This window comes from Ascaphus truei, chromosome 1, assembly GCF_040206685.1.
Source record: "Ascaphus truei isolate aAscTru1 chromosome 1, aAscTru1.hap1, whole genome shotgun sequence".
NCBI lineage: Eukaryota > Metazoa > Chordata > Amphibia > Anura > Ascaphidae > Ascaphus > Ascaphus truei.
The window spans coordinates 492,261,656-492,281,201 of NC_134483.1; the positions used below are offsets into that span (position 1 = coordinate 492,261,656).

At 40.0% G+C, this 19,546-nt stretch overlaps 1 protein-coding gene across 8 annotated transcripts in view; it reads right to left on the bottom strand.

The window, feature by feature from the left end:
* Positions 1 to 19,546, bottom strand: part of LOC142464908 (cytosolic beta-glucosidase-like) — a 151,186-nt gene that overhangs the window by 56,973 nt on the left and 74,667 nt on the right. For 4 of the 8 annotated variants that reach the window (XM_075568574.1, XM_075568583.1, XM_075568592.1 and 1 more), the window contains exon 6: positions 16,929 to 19,200. In XM_075568574.1, the coding sequence (XP_075424689.1) occupies positions 18,971 to 19,200 (230 nt within the window). In that variant the 3' untranslated portion in view covers positions 16,929 to 18,970. Of the gene's footprint in view, positions 1 to 11,583; positions 14,467 to 16,922; positions 19,201 to 19,546 lie in introns of those variants that run through there. The other 4 variants (XR_012787753.1, XM_075568601.1, XM_075568624.1 and 1 more) reach the window with 4 other exon arrangements.

Consider the following 19,546-nt stretch of genomic DNA (forward strand, 5'->3'; position numbering starts at 1 on the left):
AAATACCTCAATGCACTCGGGCAGAAAACAGTCACAAACCTCAATACACCCGGGTATACCCGAATTCGTGGGACTAGCCGAGCTCGAATAAAGTGTGTCGCCAGTGTATGTGTATTGGCACAGATCATAATGAAATGGTAATAATGAATATAAGATGAAAACCCAGAAAGTTGACTCCTCTTAGGAAATGCGTTGCACATGTGTGGCCTCCCATGATCCCCAAGGGTTACCTACTTCAAGTAATTTAAACAGCCTGTTTACTGCAGCATCATTTGGTAAAGTATAGGTTTCTGTTTTATTCTCTTTTATTTCAAACTATTTAATCTTTTTGTATAAGCACTGTAACTTTTAATGGTATATTAAATTGAAAATATACTAAGTACTATCTACTGCCTGCTACTTTGAGCTGTAATTTTCCATTTTTGGACACGTTTTACCATCCTGCTTCTTAAAGTGGGATTTTTGCTACATTTTTATACTAATTTTTTTGGTGGGGGGAGGGGCAGTTGGGGTTAGAACACTGTATCCTTAAATATAAATCCTTACATTAATCTAGGTAGTGGCCGCGTAAATGGGATGTGGTGTGATGATTTTTGGGTATAGTATGCATTCCTTGTATGGAGGTCAGAGACAAACTGGGCACAAGTTTGAGGTTAACAACTTTCCCCACACATACACACGTCCACATGGGCCACATCTGAATATTACATAATATGTGGCCTTTTAGTTTTTATTTTGGTACATGATCTCCTTTTTCTATAACCTTAAAAAGGGACCATATCACTACACCAAAACATTGGCATGATTAATAAATATAAAAATCCATTCACATATGTACTGCCATCGGATTCCAGGTGGAGTGTTGGCAACCATAATGTAGAGTTTATTTTTTTTCTATGGGATTGTGGCATTTTGTTATTCTTTCTATTTTGGAAAAGGTGTGTCATTCCACAATCTCAATTCCTGCTAAAGGCGAGTGTAACAATACTATAAGGCATTCAGTTACTGCACTCAAAATCATCGTCTTTCTTTATTTATATGTAAATACTAGTTCATGGATATTTGTCTAAAGCAGGCCTGCACAACTCCAGTCCTCGAGGGCCGCAAACAGGCCAGGTTTTCAGGATATCCCTACTTCAGCACAGCTGTCTCAATTAGTGTCTCAGTACGACTGAGCTACTAATTGGGGCCAGCTGTGTTGAAGAAGGGCTATCCTGAAAATCAGGCCTGTTTGCGGCCCTCGAGGACTGGATTTGTGCAGGCCTGGTCTAAAGGGACTACCGGTACTCCTGTCACCTGTCTGGCTACCAGAAGGCCTGAACCTCTGCCACTGGGAGCCTGGGGTGTCAATTGTCCGCCTTGGTGCAGGGCCTCCACCCATGAGGAATCCCAGCACAGTGGGATGATCCCTGCACAGGAACCAATGAAAACCGTAACAACGCCACAAGTATTAACAACAGTTTTTACTGAACAAATATACCTTATACCTTTACCACACAGTATATAACACTCCCAACCCCAATATACCACACAAGTGTCCCCACAGTACAAAGTGTACTTGGCACAAATACCCTGATATCCTTTACCCCAATGTCAAGGCCCACCCAAAAGTGTGTATCGTAGCGCTACCCTTGAACCGTTGGTGCATGTTGTTGAGGTACCTACCGGGTACTCCAGTACCCTGTGCGGCCGACTAACAAACAGGGATCCGCTGATCCAGCGACGTCATCGTCCGCGAAGACATCTGCGTGTGGTGAACTCCGGTATGAGGGTCTCACCTTTGAGTTTCTGATAGTGCAGTGGTGGTCTGGTCCCAGACCACAGGCCGCAGGTTGCCGTGTGGCATCTTTACTGGCACTATTACTATCAAGCTACTGGGGAAATATCCTTATCTGGGGCCTTTCCCTGAAGCAGCCACAATCTATCAAGTGAGTGGGACATATCTTGGACCTAAGGGGGTAATCCGCTACTGACATCCAGACCCTACCTTCCCCTTCTCTGTCCTGGCTCCATGCCAAATGTATCCAACTTCACCTCAGAGGAAGCGAGTCGCCCTATGGGCTTGCTGCCTGCATGTGATCCAAGACCGCAGTGCACTATGGGACTTGTAGTTCCCCTGCGGATCAGGTTCTAACATGGCCCCGCTGCTTGCAGTCTACTGCGCATGAGCACCTCCCTAACATGGCGGCCGCACTACTGCACATGCGCACAGCCCCTTTAACATTGTGGCACCCTTACTGGCGTCCATCCCGGCGACCCAGTTGCTCCTCTACTGCCTCCGGCCGCTCTCTGCTCCCGGCGGGTCTGTCTGCCATTTCAACGGCACCCGGCCACACCGCTAATCAACCGCAGTGCTTCGAAGCGCAGGCAAGGGGGACAGATGGGGGGGGGGAGGGGGGCGGACACCTGGCTACATAAGTGTAGACCTTTTTTTGACACTCTAAAGAGACTACGGGTCACTGCACACACCTGCGGCTCCAGGAGATCTGAGCCTCCGCTAGCTGGGAGCCTGGGGTAACACTTAATTAGTGCAGTGCCTCCACTTACCCAGGATCCCCATTGTGTAAGATTCCCCTGGGCAAGAAACATAACAACACATGATTGCAACCAGTTTTACTGTAATGAACGATAACCTTAGCACTCTATAACTTGCATCAACACATAACATACACACTTATACTATATGCTTATTCACTTATACCCTAACACAGCTAACTAGTAATGTCCTTATAACCTTAGTGGCTCCGCCACGCTTCTACAGAGTATTGTCCTTGAATAGTAGTGGCTCTGCCACACTCGCAATGAGTATGTCTCTGTCACCGCGTGCCCCACACACCGTGTCCTTGTACTTAATAGAAAGGATTGCTCCGTGTATTAGGCCTTTGGCCACTCACTAGTGTCCCCAGAGTTACGCCTAAGGTGGGATCAGTGCCTGTTGACCGGTGTTGGTGCACTTGCTGTAAATACCTTCCGGTCGCAAAGGTGACCGGTAACAACTTCGAAAAGGATCAGACGAATCCTCTGCTTGTCGTTGATGTCCGCTGTGCAGCTGTCTGGTCCCGAACAGCTCACCACCAACTTGCTCAGCACACTTGTCCCTAGCTGTCTACACAGTAAGGTGACTGATCGCTACCACTATGGGCGTCCCTGCAGCACAGCAGCCTACTGTGACTCAGGGGTTCTCCTAAGGGCCTGCGGGGTAAAGCTAGCCTATGCAGGCGGGTCACAGACCCCTTGCACGCACACACCCTCCTCCTTTACCTTCCGGATCCCCTCTAACTAGCGTGGTCTCTCCCCCACGCTTCCCTTTCCTCCTCCCGCAATCCTAGCCTTCTGATTGGCTCCTCAAGTCAGGTGGCTGCCCAGGAGCTCATGGGAGTTGTAGTTCCTCAACGGAACCTTTCCACTCTATCAGTGCTCTCTGCAAGGTTGCGCAACAACATGGCGGCGCCCTGTACTACCGTGCCGCCGCGGAACCTACCATACTCCCTCTGAGCCACAAGAGGTTCCTAACACCCCCTTACATTAGCATACTATAATCACCAGTAAAGCACTCATTTTTGGAACTTAAATCTAAGGCCATTCTACTGTTTTTATGTAATTTTTGTTAAATCTAATCGACTTACGTAATAAAGATTGACAAATAAATCCAAGTCCTTTTTTAGGAACATGTCTGAATAGGTAATTGTACTGCACTTAGGAAGAACAGAACATAGCATGCTGTCAATGGACAATAACAACTGTTGTACAGAAAATTGATTCTTGCTGCTGTTTCTTTTTTGATTGTTGGACAGCAGAGTTGCATTAAAATGATTTTCTGTCAAACTTTGAAAGTGATAGTAGATAGGAACACTGTAATACCAGAGTACAGATTTCTTAATATTCTACATAGGATACACAGTGGAGAGATCTATCTGGAAAACAACCCAGAGTGGTAATTGGATTTGCTACTCAATTATATTTCTGCCACAGCAATGTTATCATTGAGCATGAAGTGAATGTTACCAAGAACAATTTAACCCATTTGAGCATCAGCAGAAAGATTGTATGCATTGGTTACATTGGTAAGGTTACAAACTTATGGTTGTTTAAAACTTTACATACATGCAGAGAGAGAGAGAGCGTGTCGAAAAGCTGGACAAGAGAAAGTAATGGATGAAGGCAAAGAGCAGAGCTTATATTGGAAATGGGAGGAGAGCAGGACACCCACCCCTCCACTGGGGTGTGGAGTGTGGGAGAGACATCACCATAGGAGACAACAGTCTCCACAGCATAGTCATGTTGTGAGAACCAGGTTTCTGCTACAGTAAAGAACTGAAGATAATGATAACAGAAGAGGTCATGTACCTTCAGAGCCTTGTTAGCCAGGGAGTGGACATTCTAGAGGACACAAAAGAAGGGAAGAGAGAAAGAATGGAGGAAAGTAATAGGTATTAAGTTACATTGAATAACACCCTTACCAGGGAGTGAGGAGGAGACAGGAAGGCGTGGGTGAGAGCAGGTGTGTATATGGATGGGTCCAGGATTGGGTTAGATATCCACAGCAGCAAGAAGTAGATAGAGAGGAGGTGAGAAGTGAACGTGTGGGAGTACTTTTTAGGGTGTAGAATTTGCTGGATTACAATCTATGTTTTTTGCCTAAGGCATAGGAAGATAAGAGGACTTCCCAAAGCCACAGGGAGCTGACACTTGGAGTTGAACTGGGGTCATCTGCTTCAAAGTGAGGGTCTTCGTTTTAAAAGTCAGCGCCTTTACTCACTATGAACAAAGAAAAAAACCTGGCGCCAAAAGTTCAATGGATAATCCTGTACTCCTCAGGGGATCAGCACACTTGCTTGACAGGCCATATAGGGGAAAAAACACAAACAGACACAGATCATAGTGCAACTCTGCAGGGTTAAAACAGGTCTACACTACACATACAACATAGAGACTCCTAGTGACTATAAAATACTATTTATTAAATAAAAAAAACTATGCCATAAAATGGTAGGACAATCAGGAACACCGCTGGTCATCCAGGTGGGAAAAATAAGAGCCCTACTTACAAGCAGCAAGGCATAAGCTCGCAATGCAACATAGAGTCCTCTTGGTGCTGATGATATCTTAGCGGCCTCACGTGGAGTAGAGCTGTGTGCCCCACAAGCGGGCCTCCGTCACTGTCACTGTTCCTGGTAACCCCTGAAGGGAGGGTCTGCACGAGAGTCGCGGCGCAGCAAGAATAACATCTCTGCTAAGATATCATCAGCACCAAGAGGACTCTATGTTGCATTGCGAGCTTATGCCTTGCTGCTTGTAAGTAGGGCTCAGATTTTTCCCACCTGGATGACCAGCGGTGTTCCTGATTGTCCTACCATTTTATGGCATAGTTCTTTTTATTTATTAAATAGTATTTTTATAGTCACTAGGAGTCTCTATGTTGTATGTGTAGTGTAGACCTGTTTTAACCCTGCAGAGTTGCACTATGATCTGTGTCTGTTTGTGTTTTTCCCCTACATGGCCTGTCAAGCAAGTGTGCTGGTCCCCTGAGGAGTACAGGATTATCCATTGAACTTTTGGTGCCAGGTTTTTTTCTTTGTTTCCAAGTGTTTTCTGTTAGTACTGACAGTATTTCTAGGCAGCCATTATATTTTGTATTTTTACTTGTCACATTGGTGTTTTAATCTTTAGCGCTTGTTCACATTTTTTCTTTTTCGCCTTTACACACTATGTCACAGATCTACAAAAGGATGTTAAGCTTTAGCCTTTACTTCCAGTCACTCCTTCATCCCAATTTCCTTAACTTATCATTTAGTATCTGAACCCTTTACATGTGATCACTATGCTGTTTTTCCTCCAATGCAACTACAATACACATCACTGTGAAATGCTCAAAGAACTAGATTGGCCATCACTTGAGTGTAGGCATAAAGTCCATCTTTCCTGTCTTGCCTTCAAATACTTTCTGGGCAAGCTACCCACCTATCAGAACAAGCTCCTCACCCCTACCACATGCAGCACTTATCTGAGATCTGACTCCAAAACACTGTTCATGGTCCCAAGACTCAACAAAGTATCCAGCCGCTCCTCATTCTGTTACCATGCACCAAACAACTGGAACAATCTACCGGAGAGTCTCACAGCTGCCACCAGTCTAAGTTCTTTCAAAACTAAAGCTGTCTCACAATTTAATCTGGTCTTTAACTGTTACATATGCCTATAACATATGTTATCTCTTGCTGTGCATGCAATGTATTTATATTTAATGTATAACCCTATTCACTTAATGTAACCATTTATTTGTCATCAAAACTCTGTGCCCAGGGCATACTTGAAAACGAGAGGTAACTCTCAATGTATTACTTCCTGGCAAAACATTTTATAAATAAATAAATGACGGTTAAAATGTACAGTATCCAGTTCTTGTTCAATGTCATTTAGAGTTAATTATTTGCAAATGATCTCCCACGCAGCATTGATATAGCAGGGTTATTCGGAATGCATGACTCTTTGACACAATTCTATGCCAAAGAATCAATTCAGATTAGGATTTCCATTCACAATAAAATTGTTTGAGCAATGCACAATTCCAAATTTGGTGAAGTTTTTAAACCATGAAATTGATATTTAAGGGCAGCTTTGGTCAAAAAAATTCAATACTTTTTTTTTTTATAAACAACTCTGGACATCTTATTCCTAATAAACATTCCATTTGTCTATAAGACCAATTCAATGGCATCACTAGATTTTATATAGTATGCTATATAGCAAGACTAACGACATTTAACAAATACATTCCAACTGCTTTTTAAGCTTTTATCACAACATATTTATTTAAGGTGACTAAGGCCTGGATTCATCACATTTCGATAACCTAATAATGCGAATGTATGTCCAAAAACGTGAGTTATTTTTTATGGTGCAATACGTATGGTGCAATATGTATCGCCAATAATATGGCACCTTATTTTGGGTGCATTCCAAACATAGATTATTAAAAAAAAAAGAGAATATTGCACATTTTAGTAAAGAATAGTATTCATAAAATTTCGATATTTTTTGAAAAGCTATTAATACTTGTGTTAGCTCCAATTTTTTATCACCTACTCCAGGCTTGCGCTAAACAGACCTGCACGCCTCTAACAGGTGATCGTGCAGATTTTATTTTAATAACACAGAAATAAAGCAGGGGTCTTCGGAGCTGAACCACATTAATTTCAGCCTCAGGGACCCGCTGCTTCCTGGGATACAGGCCCCGGTATGGGGTGCCAGAATCTCAGCAAAGTTTAAATTTCCCGGTTATGTGGTGCGGGAGATTTAAACAATGCAGGGAAATACCGGCTCCCCATACTGGGACAATGTAACTCGGGAAGCTGGGGGTCTCTCGGGCTGAAATTAATGGGGTTCAGCTCCGGAGAGCCCGCTTCAAAACTGTGTAATTAAAATAAAATAAAAAACAGCTTAATTACCTTAGAGGCTATCCACTAAGGTAATGAAGGGGTTAAACATGAGAACCTGCTTTGTTGGGGGTTGAGGGGGTGGGTGTATGGGGTAGTTGCCCCAGGGTGTGTTGTTAGGCCTACGGGGAAGGTTTACACTGTAATTTAATCTATAAAGAACTATAATGTTGTTTTGCTAAAAAGTATAAAAAAGCTTACAATGAATCTGAATAAGATCAAACAATAAAGTTAGGACAGTCTTACATGCTATAAGACACTATCAGGGTTTATGCAACACTGGTTGGCACTTCAGTAAACTAATAATGCAGGAATGCAAAGATGATAACCTAACATCTACTTTAAAGGCAAGTTGTTCTAAATGCATTAAAGTAAGCCTTTAATTTATTTATTTTCACTGATTTAAACATGATATCCAAATCTAAATAAGAAATCAAGAGTTTGAAAATATCAAACATGCAAATATTAACTGACCGTTTGACATTTTAACATTGAAAACATACAGTATGTCTAGAAAATGTTTTATGTTTGTACGATTTATATTTTTTCTGTAAGCCATTTTTCAAGATTTGAGGACACTGGATTTGATATATTCTGTGTATTTTCCGCAAGAGATGAGTAATCAATCCTTATAAATATTTAGCAATCCAAAATATAACGGAAACATGTAAATAACATCTACAGTACAAGGAGTCTGAAAGTTAAGCCAATCTTTAAAAAAGGGATACAACTCATACATTCAACTCACAAGCGAAGGTGAGTAAAAAGCCTTTAGGACATATAAAAGGCCACCTGATCCTCCATTGGTTGCGGTAGAGGTGTCGGCGTTCTCCCGGCACTTCACTCTGCGCTTCTGTAACAGCCTCCCTGATTATCACTCAGATGGTCTCCAACCAATGTTAGGAAACCAATGTGTTTCCTACAGTATACCCATCTCTTCAATCTGCATTTTACTCACCTTCACTTGCATGTCGAATGGTTTTAAACTAAGCATTTTTCTTCTCCTCTTTTTTCCCCAATGTATGCTAGAGGATCTCTCCTCTACTATGAACTATGGTACGTCATCCAACACAGAGAAGGCTTGATCTACACAACCCAGATTTTCGCACCCGAATAGTTCTACTCAGGTTACTTTTGCAGAGACTTTTTGGACAGTCTGATCTTTTGGAGCTACGTATAATCGAGGGTCTGGAAAGTCTATATTTAATTATCTCTAATAATTTTGTGAGATACAAGGATGTGAAGGTATTTGCGCTTAATCTTCTGCACTGTTATAAAATCTTAAAAAAGGAAGGATATGTGGAGCACTTAAAAACATAAGGATCATCCTGAATTCACATGGTTCAATTTAAGCTTGAGCCTTCTACACCGTGTAATGTTGCTCAAAAACCTATACTTTTCTGTGCTTTCCCAGGAGATACAAAAAAACAAATTCAAATATCAAATGATTTATTTCTGGCAAAATATTTTAACGTAAAACATCATTTGGCTGGGAAAAAATTATACTAAGCTGCTCCTATGGCGACTGTAAAAACCTTTTCCTTCTTACATTTGTTTTGTTTTTTTTAATTAATTTAAAGAAGAAAAAAACTGAGCTGCATACAAATCTAGCCCAATTTACTGTCCCTGGAGCCATGGAAAATGAGCTAACACTTTGAATACATTATATTAATATGCAAGGAGTAAGGACAAGGAACAAACAAAGGTACTCCACACCCTTTTGTTTGTATCCCAGAACTTGTGTTATGTAATTAACATTTAGACCCCAGGGATAAGCAGAGGCACATTCCTTATCAGAGATCAAACTCTGGGAAACCTTTTTTCCTTGCAACAGGGGTATTACAGTGCAAGATTGATTATGCATCAATAGGAATTCTAAGATATCCAATGAGATTAAGACACACACACACTTTAGTTAGTAGTATATTTTTCCCAACCAATCACAAACCTCATACATGTTGGGAAATGGACAGAAAGTCGCATATTAGATGTGCAGGGGCCAGTCAGTAGAGAGAGTCAAAAGGAGAGGAGAGAGAGAGAGAGAAATGAGACAGAAATATCCTGTTGGAATTCCAATAGACATCACCTTAGGTAATTATGATCATGAATTTTATGTACTTGTAAATATTTCTGTAAATATCGTATTGTATTGTTTTGTTTTGTTAGGAATGTGTTAAGTACAAACCTTATAAGGAAGTATCACATATAGCACACCTGTGAGCACATGACTGGCATATGAGATAAGGGTTAATACACAGCAAGCTTGCCCACTTTTCACCTTCCGCCATATACCATCTGTCATGAACAGCACACAAGTTTATCTATTTATTTATAAAATGTTTTACCAGGAAGTAATACATTAAGAGTTACCTCTCGTTTTCAAGTATGTCCTGGACATAGTTAATCTGACAAATAATAAATGGTTACAAATACAGTTACATAAATGAACAGGGTATACATTATATACAATACATTGCATGCACAGTTAGAGAAGATGTATATTATAGGCGTCTGTAACAGTTACAGACCAGATTAAAATGTGAGACAGCCTTAGTTTTGAAAGAACTTAAACTGGTGGTGGATATTTATTTATTTATAAAATATTTTACCAGGAAGTAATACATTGAGAGTTACCACTCGTTTTCAAGTATGTCCTGGGCACAGAGTTAAGACAAATAATACATGGTTACAAATACAGATACATAAATGAACAGGGTATACATTATATACAAGACATTGCATGCACAGTTAAAGAAAATATATGTTATGGGCGTATGTAACAGTTACAGACCAGATTAAAATGTGAGACAGCCTTAGATTTGAAAGAACTTTAACTGGTGGTGCAAAAACAGGAAAGGGGAGGGACACTCCCACTTGTGATGCTAACCAGGAGCAGACAATTACTTTGTACGTAATAAATCAATAAATATCTTCATTGCATAAGACAGTTCATGAGACCCAGGAATCCAAATAGTCCACCAATAAACACACTCCCATGTATATAACCACTAGCCTGATAGGTAGATCTTATGTGGTAGTATGGGTGCTGTGTGGGACTGATCACATGAATGAAGTAATAAATTACTCACTGCTGACCTTGAGGATATCCTGGTCCTGTCAAGCGTGCTCCTACCGAGAGGTATATGTAGAAATTGCAGGAAAAACGGCGGTGCATCTGCTGCTGCTGAAGAAGAATTGGAACCAACAAAACTGCAAACTGCAAAGAACTAGGTGCAAAAATTTATTAGTGGCATAATAAAAACAGCCAGAAGGACATTCTAACGCGTTTCACGTGGTATCCCACGCTTTATCAAAGAGGAAATATCACTAAACGATCGCATAGTTAAATACCCACAATTCCCTGTCCAATCCTATGACGTTACGTTATTCAAGCCAATCGGAAGCTTGGGATGTGTCACACCCCTGTAGCTTAAGTTTAAGCATGAATTGTACAATAATGTGGTAAATACCACATAAAGGTTTTTAACTGTATATATATTTTTTGGTGTTTTGTGAGGGTAATTATAACAGCTTTTTGTGTGTTTTTTTTAACAATTTTCCACTATAGTGTTGATAGTGGTTTTTAACCTTTTTATATTATTTTGTGGGTCATTGCTACTTTAGAAATTACAATACCAAATCATTACTGGACTGACCAATGTGGTATTATAGCGGTGACCCAGCAAGTTGTATGTTTCATTGATATACCCACCATTTCCTTTCCTCCGTGTAAATTTACTAACAGCTCTTTGTTTACTTTTTGGAATCCCCGCCCCATGAGGCACGTGATTGGCCAGATGGGCCGTCGCGTCATAGCAGGGAGGATACATTACCTCCCCTGCAATCACTCTGTGAAGGTTAGCTGGCTGTGTTTTAAAGCTTACGTGCTTCACGTCAGCTACAGGGGTGTGACGCATCCCAAGCTTCCGATTGGCTTGAATAACGTAACGTCATAGGATTGGACAGGGAATTGTGGGTATTTAACTATGCGATCGTTTAGTGATATTTCCTCTTTGATAAAGCGTGGGATACCACGTGAAACGCGTTAGAGTGTCCTTCTGGCTGTTTTTATTATGCCACTAATAAATTTTTGCACCTAGTTCTTTGCAGTTTGCAGTTTTGTTGGTTCCAATTCTTCTTCAGCAGCAGCAGATGCACCGCCGTTTTTCCTGCAATTTAAACTGGTGATGGATGTGAGAGTCTCTGGTAGGTTGTTCCAGGTTTGGGTGCACGGTAAGAGGAGGAACGGCCGGATACTTTGTTGAGCCTTGGGACCATGAACAGTCTTTTGGAGTCAGATCTCAGATGATAGGTGCTGCATGTGGTAGGGGTGAGGAGCTTGTTCAGGTAGCTCAGTAGCTTGCCCATAAAGAATTTAAAGGCAAGACAGGAAAGGTGAACTTTGCACCTAGACTCGAGTGATGACCAATCTAATTCTTTGAGCATTTCGCAGTGATGTGTGTTGTAGTTGCATTGAAGAACAAAACGACAAATTGAATTGTAGAGGGTGTCAAGTTTGCTAAGGTGGGTTTTGGGTGCAGAGCCATATACTATGTCTCCATAGTCGATAACTGGCATTAGCATCTGCTGTGCGATACGCTTTCTGACCAGCAGGCTTAGGGAGGATTTGTTCCTGTAAAGTGTTTACGTGACTTCGATCTGCAACCAGGGTTAGTACACACAGCTAACCTAGTCAACTCACATTTCTCCTCCACAAGGTACTTTCAATTAGTTAATATTAACCCCATACTTAATTGCAAATATATCTATACACTACCACCACCGGATAAATTATGCAAAATATGTAAATTAATATATCTGCCAGGGTCTCATGTCCCTGTTTATTATAGAAAAAACTTTGCACTTAACACACAAAAATATGCTTTAGCAAAATGTGTCAGAAAATGTAACTACTCTCTCCAGAGCATGCAACAGTTCATTCAGAGCCCCAAAGCATTACTTATTAAAGAATTCTTTAATATATATATAAAAATAATGTGCTTCAGATTACAGAAAAAGATAATTACAAGAACATACAATTACAGTAAACACAACCAGTTTCTGAAAATAACAGGATAAAACATAAAACAGAAATCCCTATACAATACTTAACCTATGGCATATAGTATTCCCCAGGGAGGTCACTGGCGTACAAATATGAGAATTTACGTGTTTGGTCCAAAACACACCCTTGTTGAATTCTGATTTCATAAATTCAGGGCAAGCCCTATATACCATTCTTCTCCCATTGAAACCACATAAGCCCACCCCTGTCGTAAATCAGCTACTAGGTTGACGGTTTAACGACAGAGAAAAAAAAACTCCTGGAAAAATATGTTTAAATCTTTCCTTCAATATACAAACACACATTCGTAATTTCCTTTCTCTACTACTTAGACACACGTGAGTCATATTAATAGATTCAGGCGATTATGATGCACATAATGAGACTAACTATGACAGTCTTGCTCCTAAATTTGAGTGACAAATGGATATCTACCCTTTGCAACCTTCTAGACCTCATGTGTCTGACTTCCCTTCATGCACCTTCCTTACAACGATTACAGATATCTGAACTTTATCATTTAGAATCGAGGTTATCACCAGATTATCTTATTTTTAATTAATTCACTTGTGTGGAATACCTTCTTAGCCATGCCCCCTTAACTTTGCAGAACCCTCCGGAGATGCTTAAAATATAATCTTAAAAGGATCCTGTTTATACAAATATCAGGAGAGCCATATTTTAATCCCATCTCTGGTAAAACAACTTCCCTTATCTCATCAGCCCTATGAAACACATCTTGTACTTTTAGTGACCCATCAATTAAATACTCTTGGAAGCTCTGAACAGACTCAGCAAGAGTTTTGACCTGTCATAAACCTAATATATTTTATTTTTAAAACACACGATAATCACATTAACCCCTGAAGCACCAGATTGATGAAAGTACATAATATCTTATGATATTATCATGACAGGAAGTATAATTTAGTAAAACCATGTGTAAGAGACATGTGCAGAGGTACAATCAGGGAGACATATTTAGAGCAAAGAAACCATGAGTTTTATTCAGCCCATAGGTTTAAGCAATACAGTTTAAAGAAGCATACAAATAGACAAACATCCCATCCCTTTGTAACGGCTAACTCACTTTTCAACTCTCTATGTGCAAGGACGGGAAGATAGGCCTCTTTCCAATGTATTACCCCAAAGTCCAAAGAGGTACCTGTAAGCAGGGTGCTCTTTATGTCAGTCTCTAGGTTGTGTCCATTGGGGACACACCCTCTAGTGGTTTCCAGGGTCCGCTGCACCCTGGAATAGAGGCTCTGGTTCCAGGGTGTTGTGCCGGCAGCACTGTCTTCTGTGTTCAAGAGCTCCCTTCAGTAGTTCAAGCAGGAGGCTTTTCTACTTGTCTGATGAGCCAGGTGGAGCCTGGTTAATTGTCTATAGTTGCAATTAACCAGCTCTGTGCTGGATTCCTCAGACCAATACAGACTTTCTGTTAAAGCTCTTTTGACAGAGGTTCTGCCCTATCACACAGTGTATTATTATATTTTGTTTGATGTTTTAATACATTTCTGTCTACTTGATTGAAGCCATCTCTTTTGTTCCTAAAATCCTCATAAACCAGAATGTACATGTTTTGATGTGTATTCAGTATTAAGTATACATATTTACACATGTATTTCCATTGGTAATAGTTGTGCTAGTATTATTTATTAATTCCTATAAGTCAGAGATATTTATATAGCTGGATACGTTAAAAATGCATCTATATTTCTATTTCTGATTAAACACTAAACATTATCGGTAATGGTATCAAAATGACTCTATATAACATTGATTAAGAAGAAACCGTAATATCTTGCTAATGTTTTTACCTTTGTAGACCACAAGAGTTTAAATACTGTAGGAGCTTTCAAATATAAGGTGGGCATGGGTGTCCGCTTTAAGAAACGAAAGGTGGAGGATGCCTTGCTTCTTTCTGGATTCTAAACTGTTTCTTCTCCTCTTCCATCATAAGAGCTAAAATAGAATTGTTCTTGTATATTATTGTTTTAAATTACATGCCAGCTACAGTAGTTGTCAACTTTAACTAGTTCAGTCATATAATAGAGGTTGTAACTCCATTGAGTTCAAGCTATGTTAAATTTAGACGATCGAGATACTCAATATAATCATCCAGAGGAAGTAAAAACAAAAAAAAGTGAAACACTATCCAATTATGGGGCCTATGCTATAAGCGCCGATAAGCCCCTTATCGGGGCCTTTTTGCCAAAAACAGCAATAAAGTAATCCCCGATAAGTCGCAGATAAAAGTACATTCCTGCCTTTTTTTAACGCGAAAATAAAATTAAATCGCCAAACGCATGAATCAGATGCATGAAAAATGCATTTACAAGCAACTTCATTACCTTAGCGGCTAACCGCTAAGGCAATGATGGGGTTAAGGAACCACAGCAGGTTTATTGGGGGCAAAGGGGGTGAGTGAAGGGGGTACTTGGCCCTTCACTCATCCCGTTTGCCCCCAATAAACATTACAATATGTACTAACCACCAATACACAACCCACCCCCTGCACCCCCACATAAAAGCATTTTTTAAAATTTTTAATGCACAGGATTAACACCAGAGGCCGGTGGGGGTGATTGGGTAGTCCCTGCTGGTGTCCGTGGGCCTACAGGTGGTCCACCCGGGTGTCCAGGGGGCCCATGGAGGTGCCTGGGTGGTCCCCGCGGGTGTCTGGGGGTCCCCACTGCCTTGCAGTACCAACCCTGTTCTGAAAAAATAAAAAGAGCAATACATGGATATAAATACACCTCCCGCCCCTCTCCCTCCAATGCATACAGTACAGTAATGGGCAAAATTACAATTATCCACAAATATGGATAATAGTGCATTTGCCCATTTAAAATAAAACATCAACCAGCAGCATAAAATAAATAAAACTTGCACTCACCCCTGCCAGCATGAAGTGCGTCCTCATCATCATCATCATTGCCCATGTCCTCCGTTGCCAGAAACAATAGAATAAAAAATATAATATAATGGCCCCTAACCCCTTAACCTCTATAGTAATTAAAGGGCTAACCCACCCTCCCCCGCAACCCACCAGGGAGACCTAACCACCCACCCGGGCCCACTATACCCACCCTGTACCCATTGATTGGTACAGTGGTATATCATGCCCATATAATATGGGCATGCGCCACTATAGCAGTCAATGGGCAGCCTATTCATAAAGAATGAAGGGAAAAAAAATACACAATAATAAAATATATACACAAGCACCAACAATAAAATAACTAAAAAGCCTAATAGTAAGCCACATCAATAACATTTATCTATCCCCAAAACAGCAAATAAAAAAATCTGTTATTCCAAAACATAAGAATACAATTCAATAAACACCTAGCCAAGCAAACTATTCAAGAAATAAAACCACTAGCCATGCAAGCTATTCAAGAAATAAAAGCACTAGCCAACAAATTAATTAATTAATTTAAACCACTAGCCAACAAATCAATTAATTAGTAAAACCAGTAGCCAACACATCAATTAAAACCAGTAGCCAACAAAATAAATAATTAATTAAAAACACACAAAAAAAATAAATCAGAAAATGAAATAAAAACAAGCTGTCCAAATTACAAACAATTTAAGCCAAACAATAAACAGAAATATAAAAAACAACAATCAATAGAAAAAATGCATTGGCTGTCACTGTATTTATCTGTACCCTAAAGGGGCACAGATTAATACATTATCAGTCAATGGGCAATGAAAAACATAAAAAGAAACAAATACAATAAAAAAAACCTGAAAAAATTAAATTACATACATTCAATATTTTTCTTACCTTTAGAAGCATTGGCCATCCGAATTCCGGCGTTTCTGCAAGCTCTCGAACCGCGACGTCATCAAAATCAATCCAAAGCCATCCACCTTGTAGATCCGGAACAGGTAACAAAATTCTTCATTCTTTTATCTTCTATCACCTTCTTCTATCTTCTTCTGTCATTATTTCTTTCTTTTCTTTAATCTTCTATCTTCTTTCTTCATCTGTCAATCCAACCCCCTTCACTCACCCCCTCTGCCCCCAATAAAGCTGTCTTAACCCCTTCATTGCCTTAGCAGATAGCCGCTAAAGGTAATGAATCTGCTTTAATGTAATTTTTATTAATAGTGTTTGAGAGCAGGGAGTCTCCTGAGCTGAACCGCTTTGATTTCAGCCTCAGGGACCCCCTGCTTCCTAGGCCCTGGTATGCATCAGGTGCCGGTAACGCCACCATTTTTAAATCGTCCGCGTCACGTGACAGGGGATTTAAATACCAGGGCCTGTAACTCGGGAAGCAGGGGGTCCCTGAGGCTGAAATCATCTCAGGAGACCCCCTGCTCATGCACACTATTAGTAAAAATATCATTAAAACAGCTTCATTATCATAGCGGATAGCTGCTATGACCGGCACCCCATAACAGGGCCTGTATCTCGGGAAGCAGGGGGTCCCCAGACCTGAAATCAACACGGTTCTGCTCCAGAGACCCCCTGCTCATCTACACTAGTATTAAAATTTATATTAAAAACTTTTGACCGCGGGTGAGATTTGCGCAGGGAGAGGCGGCTCTCTCTGAGCAGCTCTCTCTGCAGCTTAAAGAAATCGCCGGGTAAGGCCTTTTAAGAGAGAGTCAATTATCACGCTGCTGCCTACTCACCAGTTTTGTGAATTTTGCTATCACACTTATTTGGTATATCCATGTATACCTTCCATTTTTTTTTAAAGATCTAATTTGTACCATTCTTGGGATGAATAGTTCTCCTTGTATTGACCCTGAATATATTTGTCAATAGTTATATCCCCACTTAAGATGCATATTTTCTTATCTAAACAAATCTAATGTAGCTATCCTCTCCTCATAAGTCATTCCTTACATCCCCCGTATTAATTTGGTAGCTCTTTTCTGTACTGTACTGTTTTCAGTTCTATAATGTCCTATGATGGAGTGCTACCCATTTGCACCACTCCATTAAAAAAAGTAGATTTGCATGCCCCATAACCTGGTGATATTGTCTTCCTCTCATCATTCTAACATGAAAGCACTAAGCACATCTTTCATGGTGGGGGCATATGCTTAAATATAATAAATCATTCCTAATTTTAAAGTCACCCACAGGTATTTTTATTTAATGTCAAGCAAAAAAAAAAAATACTAACTCCTTAACAGGTTCAATATATTTGTATCTCTCTATGCAATAAAACATATACAGTACCATAATCAGTAGTATAGAGATGACCTTACAGATTTATGTACACCATCATATTAGCAGTTTTAAGCACAATTAACAACTTACAATTTCATCTCCAAGGCATCAAACCCTATTTTCTTGACAGTCAAAACCAATCTCATTTGTTCTCAAATGCTAATACGAGTAATTAAAAATAACATTAATTGAAATACTGCAGGGGCTGTTGGTTTTTATTATTTTAACCTCATGGCAACACTAATTTATGGCACTAATTACTGAACTGCCCTTTGTATTATAAATCTTTGGCAAGGAAAGCTGGCCTTTCAAAACTAGTATGGGGATGCAGATGGTCACTTTTCTTTAGTAAGTCAACATGCCAGCATTACAAATATTTATTTCACCAAACTGGCATATAGATGAAGCTCATTTAAAAATATATACATACATATATTTAGTGTCACACAGAAAATTATTTGTTGACTCTTAAATACATTTTACGTTCACTCTGCAATTTAAATCGTTGCATAGTTATCATTTATCCACCTGTACAAAGAATAACAAAAAAAGTAAAACCTTAACAAGAAAAATCACAGTTGTGCTGTCATAATAGCGAATATGTTGAAGAATACATGTCAAAATAATCTATAAATCATTATCCTGGAACCAGGGTCACGTGTGATATGTGAAAAGCTCCAGTTAGCTTAACTCGGCCCCCTTTCCAAAGCACACCAAGTTCTGCTATATTTTCTTCACTTTATTGGGAAAGCATCAATCATATGCAGGCACTTGTGGATGGTATGGTGTGGTGAGAGAGTGCTTCTCTGTGTGGATGCTTTATAATCAGAGGTAGGTAAAAAGGAAATGGCCTTGCCAAGGGGGATATAGCAGGAATACTCAATCAGCCAGTGTCAGGAAGGAAAAGGAAGTGAGTACTGCTTGTAACACAGGAATAGGGTCAGGGCTAAACTACCTGTGAAAACAGACAGGGGAGAAAGGAAACGTCCATTTAACTTGGAGGACTAGAGAAGTTGCCAGGGCAACCAGGGCCTAGCAGACTAGAGAGAGAAAAGTATCTAAATGTATCCAATCCATCTGCACTAGGAGTGAAACTGCAGGGAAATCTCACATCCAAATAAGCTAGCAGGCAGAGCTGCAAAAGGGGGGACAGAGGGGGGGGGGTAAACAGACGGAGCAGAAATGGAAATTCCTGTTCCAGGACAATCATACATCTATACAAATTCCCATTTCTGTGTATTGTTAAATCACAATAAAAGACATACTGTATTAGCTGTTATGGGGAGAACCAAAACATTCCATTGGTTTAGTCAATCCGTTTCTTTTAACAACCTTGCTATATTCTATAGCTGAAATGTATGGGGTCCTTGGCAGATCAATCCGATGAAAATCCACATGAAAGAGTCCAAAACGGGCGCTATAGCCACTTATCCACTCAAAGTTGTCAAGTAGGGACCAAACTAAATATCCTTTAACGCTGACTCTGTCCAGTTTAATGGCTGCAAAAAAGAATAAAAAAATAATTTAGAGAAAATATGATCAAGATATTACATTTGACTCACATTTTTTTAGTCTTATAATTTTTGTGTATATAGTGAAACAAATTAAAAATGAGAGAGAGAGAGAAGCACCCCATGCTGAAGTCTGCATTCAAAAAGGATCTCTATGTTAACAAAAATCAAACAACAATAATAGCAGAACATAAGTCCAAAATAAATGAAGAAATATTTACTCACAAGATCCTATGGTAAAATGGAAGGTAAGAAAGGTTTAAGGTGTTTAAGGGAACCCCCATTAGGACACAATCAACATTCCAAAAAACATGCAAGTTAAAAATCATCATTT